The following is a 5099-nucleotide window of genomic DNA, read 5'->3' on the forward strand; positions in this document are numbered from 1 at the left end:
AGTTTGCAGCACCATCACCTTCACCTGCTTTCTTCTCTTCAAAAATAGGAATTCCCCCTCCCATCCTTCACACACAAGAAGCGCGCGCATACACACACGCACACGCACACGCACACACAGAGGCAATCAAAGGGGAGCTGAAGAGAGAGGGAAGAGAACAGAGCGAGGCTCTCACTCAACGACCCACATCCACGTTTTCTCCTCTCCCTCCTTCCCCACTGTACACACACGGAGGACGCCCCCCCCCCTCCCCTCCCCTCCCGTCCCCCTCCCCTTCAGCTCCATCTCCTCTACGCGCCGTTTCATTTTCTAACTGGCGCGCCTACGTATTCACGTTTTTGCCAGACAGGCACGTACGCACGCACGCGCGTGCGTCATCCCCCTCCCACTGGACGTGACACACAGACGAGGTCAAGGTGGGGGGCTGAGGTCAAGAAAAGGGAAGAACTACACACAAAAAGGGAACGTACGCAAACAGGCAAAGAGGGGGGAAGAAAAAGCTCTTGAGTCACACACACACACACACGAAGAGAAACGTATAAATAGGTATGCCGCCTCGTATGCACCGTTCTGGCGGTGGCCAGGGATCCGCACCGCAGCAACAGCAGGCACCGCCTTCGCACCACCAGCACCAGCAGCAAGCACCCCCGCAGCAGCACCAGCAAGGCTACGGTAACGGTCCTGGCGGGCCGCAGTCGCATCTGCATGTATTTCATCACCACACAGGCTATGGTGATAACGGCCGCGGCGGAATGCCTCCGCCGCCGCAGCACGGCGGGAGCAGCGGATCGAACAACATGAACAGCATGATGTACAGTGGTGGCGGTGTCAGTGGCAACGCACCCACCTCGCCGATCTACGGCGGTGGCGGTGGCGGTGGCCCTTACGGCAGCAATAACGGTAGTATTCCTTCCCACATGATGTCTCCGTCTCCGCACCCACAGATGGTGGGGATGGGGAACGAGTACACTCCCCACATGCAGTCTTCCCCCTTTCCGCAACCGCCACCACAGCAAGGTGGTAGCACGAGCACACCAAACAGCATCACCCGTCGCGTCCGGACGCCTGGTCCATCAAACATGGGACCACCGCCTCAACAACAGCAACAGCAGCAGCTGCCGCCGCCGCCGCAGCAGCAGTCGTATTACGGTGGCAATCAGGGTGGAGGGATGGGCTACAACCCCAATATGCGCAGCTCTGCTCCCCCGCCTCCGCAGCCGCACATGGAGCCGTCGCCGAGCTTCGTCAATAGCAGGCCACAGCAGCCACAGCCGGGGATCATGCGCGGGGATGGTGGGTATGGCCTCGATGTGGACAGCAGTCCACCGCCACAGAACAACGGCTATCGTGGAAGCCAGCCGCCGCCACCGCCGCCTCCAATGCAGCAGCAGCAGCAGCAGATGCACATGCACTCGCCTTCCACCGCACCACCACAGCAGCATTACCAAGGCAACGGTGGCTATGGCGGTGGCCGTGGGATGGGCGGTGGAATGCAGAACCCTAGCATGCAGATGCAACCACACCCGCCGCCGCCGCCGCCGCCTCCGCAGCACATGATGGGGGGCGGCGGTAGCGCACCGAACAATTCTAACCGTGGCATGCTGGGTCTGATGGGGGGCAGCAAGCACATGCAGCAGGGGCCCCCACCCCCACCGCATCAGCATCAGCAGCAGATGCCGCCCCTTCAGCAGCAACATCAGCCTGGGATGAACAGCAACTGGGGTTCACAGCAGCCACCGCCGACGCACATGCAGTCAAACGTGTCTCCCTCTCCCCAGGGCCAACCACCTATGGGTGGCATGCCATACAGTGGTGGTGGACCAGTGCCAATGGTGGGTCGTACTCGTGTGCCTGGCGCGCGCATGGGTGGCAGTGTTACGGGCCCAATGGGCAACAACATGGGGGCACCACAGCCGCCTTTGCCTCAGAAGCAGCACCCGCACCCGCACCCGCAACAGCAACAGCAACATCAACAGCAGCAGCATCAGCGCCAGCAGCCGCAATCACCGAGTGTGATGGGCGGTATTGGTGGTTCGCAGCAGATGCCGGCTGTCGGCAACGCGAGCCCGTCAATGATGATGATGCCGCCACCACTGCAAGGTGGTCAACCCCCCATGATGCGGCAAAGCGGCGGCGTCCCCCCTGGCATGTACGCTGGGGGCATGGATTCCAACGCGATAAGTGGTGACCTGGTGATGGGTGGCATGAGCAGTCAATCGATGCCAGGGTACACAGACGACGAGCAGCGCGGTGACCTCACCACGCAGCAGCCCCTCTACGAATTCCTCATGGAGAAGCGGCTATTGCGCAAGACAACGTTGAGTACCTTCTTTCCTGAAGGCTATGACGCAAAGCGCGACGGGCGCATCACCATTGCCGTGGACGGCAACTACATGATCACGAACCTCCGCGCGCAGCTGCAGCGCGTTGACCCGCTGTGGTTCTTGCACTCCTGCTTGCCTGACTATCTGCTGACACTTGTGCACAAGCACGTAGAGCAGATGCGCTCGCACAACTTGGAGCCGTTATGGGTGCTGAACGGCATTAGTATCAACGGTGATGTGGAGGCGTTCCTGCCGAGTGAAGGTGAGCTAGAATCTCGCGATGTAGTGTGGGCAAAACTAAACGAGGGCGTAGAGCTCCCCACGCAAGATGAGATTACAGAGGCCTTCGAGACTTCGTCGGCCGTCGGCGAGGACGTAGTGCGGGCCATTCAGCGCTTCCTCCGCACCGAGAATGTGGTCTGCGTGACAGCGCCGTTCCTCAACTGGTGCCAGATGTGCACCCTCCACAAAGAGGGCCTAGCGCAGCTGCTGATGGGGCCTCCGGAGATGCTGATGGTGCCCTACGACGGCATGAAGGTGATCGCGGAAGTGAACCTCCAGACAAGCGAGGTCGCCTACTACGACCGCGACGAGGTGCTGCGCGAGCTGTTCCCGAGCTATGTGACGGAGGTGTCGACCGCCGCAGCTGGCGACCGCTTTCTCGATTTTGGTTTGCTCATCGCTTCGCACCCGGCCATCACGACTGCCCACGCGAGCGTGCAGCTGTCGACGCAGAGCATCTATGAGGAGCTCTCTACTCCACACCCGAACTTCAGCACCCTTCGCGAGTTCATTGACCAATACGAGTACCCGCAGAATCAGAACCAGCACCCCAATCTTGAGAAGCTGAAGCACGCGAAGGGTCGCACGTACATCCAGTACAGCCCCGTCTTCTCTAGCCAGGCATCCTTTGATTCGTCACTTGTGTACTTCAAGCGCATCCTAGATCCCAGCCTGACGAACGCAAACATGCCCACCAATTTGTCTGGTGTGTTTGGCTACCTAGTCCCGTTGTCTCTCTTCTACTTCCAGTTCACAGGCTTCCTCTCAGTCGGCCTCATGACCGCTGTTACCCAGCTCTACATTCGTGATGAGTTCCCTGTCGCCGACACGGAGGAGTACCATCATTTGTTGCACCCTCTCATGGCACTTCGAGGGCAGATCATCTCGCAAATGGTTTCCCGCATCAAGTCGGATGCGCACGGTCAGCGTCTAGGCAAGATCTCATGGGTGCGGTGGTTCGAATCGATTCTCATGAGCGTGCTGCCGCCCGACCGCCTCATTGTGTTGGACGAATGGAACCTGGAAGGCTCACAGGAGCTCGCCAGCGTGCCGGATGATCACCTGCAGAAGATCGACATGTCCATGGTGCTGTCCCTCAAGTCCTCTGCGATGTGCATCCCGGCTCCGCAGCTGCCGCCCAACTCATCCCCACGTGATGCACCGATTTTGTACCACGGCAAAAAGGAGACCTTCTTCGCAATTTTACTCAAGACGTTCGATTTTGTCGGGTATTTTTCCCACACGGCGGACCCGATGGATGCCGCCGAGGTGATGTCGGAACCGGTGCAGGCGACGGTGCAAGGCCAGCCCGCTTGCGACGACCAGCACAACAATTCGGACAGCGTAAGCGTCGACCTCGCCGACAGTACCGCAGACCCGAGCATGGGCGAACAGCGCGTTTTCTTCACCGCTTACCTTAGCGTCTCTCTAGAGCACTGTCCACAGGAGTTCCAGTGCGCGCTGGTGCGCTTCACCGAGCTTGTGCGCGTCAGTACTATCAACTCTATTGCCTTCACGTATGCCGACCGCGGTGATTCGCCGAGCAGCGAGGACGGCGCGCTTGCCGACCCACCAGAGGTGTTACTGGCGACGCGCATCGCCTGCCTTGTGTCAGTCCCGTATCCGCAACAAGTGGACGAGAAGTCGCCGTTCGAATGGGCTCCGGTGTACAGCCGCCAGTTGTGTGCTTTCACCGTCATGTCGCGTGTCATGAACCGGAGCCTGCGAGTCCTCACGGAGGCCATCGCCGCCGCGCTGTTTCTATCCGGTTTTAGTGACTGCTCTCTAGAGGACTACAACAGCATGACGCCGTTGCTTCCCTTCGGCGACGTCCCCAGCTCACTCGGCGGCTTGCTCCTGCACTATGTACTCGTCTTCCCGCCTGACTATGAGGCAAATTGCCAAACCCCGGAGGAGCGCTGTCACCTACTGGAGACGAAGTTCAAGGCGATCCCAGACATTCAGACTCAGCTGCGCCGTGTCATGGAGTTCACTTTCCATGCGCTCTACCTGCTCAACGTGTACATCCTGCGCGACCCAAGTATCGTGAGCTCAGTGGAGCTTGTCGAGACGGACGTTGTGGCGAACGCGCTCAACCTGCTGCACGAGAAGTGGGTCCTGCACCTCGACGGGCCGGCCCCCGTGGACGTGCATGGGTACTTCGTATTTCAGTGAAAGGGCAGGGTGGAGGGGTAAGGGTGTGTGTGTGAGGTTTTCCTCCTGCTAGGAAGGAGAGGTGGGCTCTCAGTCTTTGAGGAGGGGTGGCGGTGGCGGCGACGGCGGCTGTGTACTATCACACTGCGTGGGGGATGTGATGAAATAGTGGAGGTGGGAGAGTGAGAGAGAGGGGGGGGGTTCGGGAGCCATGGGAGAAGGAAGTAGGAGAGGTGGAGAGGGAAGGGCGTTGACGTTTTTTGTGCTCTTCCTCTCACCTCCCCCCCCTCACACACACACACACACACACATATACACACACGACACAGCTTTTCAACG

The 5099-nt window shown here is 59.7% G+C and overlaps 1 protein-coding gene across 1 annotated transcript; it reads left to right on the plus strand.

Annotated features, from left to right (window-relative positions):
* Positions 1-548: 548 nt before the first annotated feature.
* Positions 549-4781, plus strand: JKF63_05058 (uncharacterized protein; the record flags this gene model as incomplete). Its single annotated transcript, XM_067901028.1, has 1 exon — positions 549-4781. The coding sequence occupies one exon, from the start codon at positions 549-551 to the stop codon at positions 4779-4781; it is 4233 nt and encodes a 1410-aa protein (XP_067757391.1).
* Between the last annotated feature and the right edge of the window lie 318 nt (positions 4782-5099).

This window comes from Porcisia hertigi, chromosome 21, assembly GCF_017918235.1.
Source record: "Porcisia hertigi strain C119 chromosome 21, whole genome shotgun sequence".
Taxonomy (NCBI): domain Eukaryota; phylum Euglenozoa; class Kinetoplastea; order Trypanosomatida; family Trypanosomatidae; genus Porcisia; species Porcisia hertigi.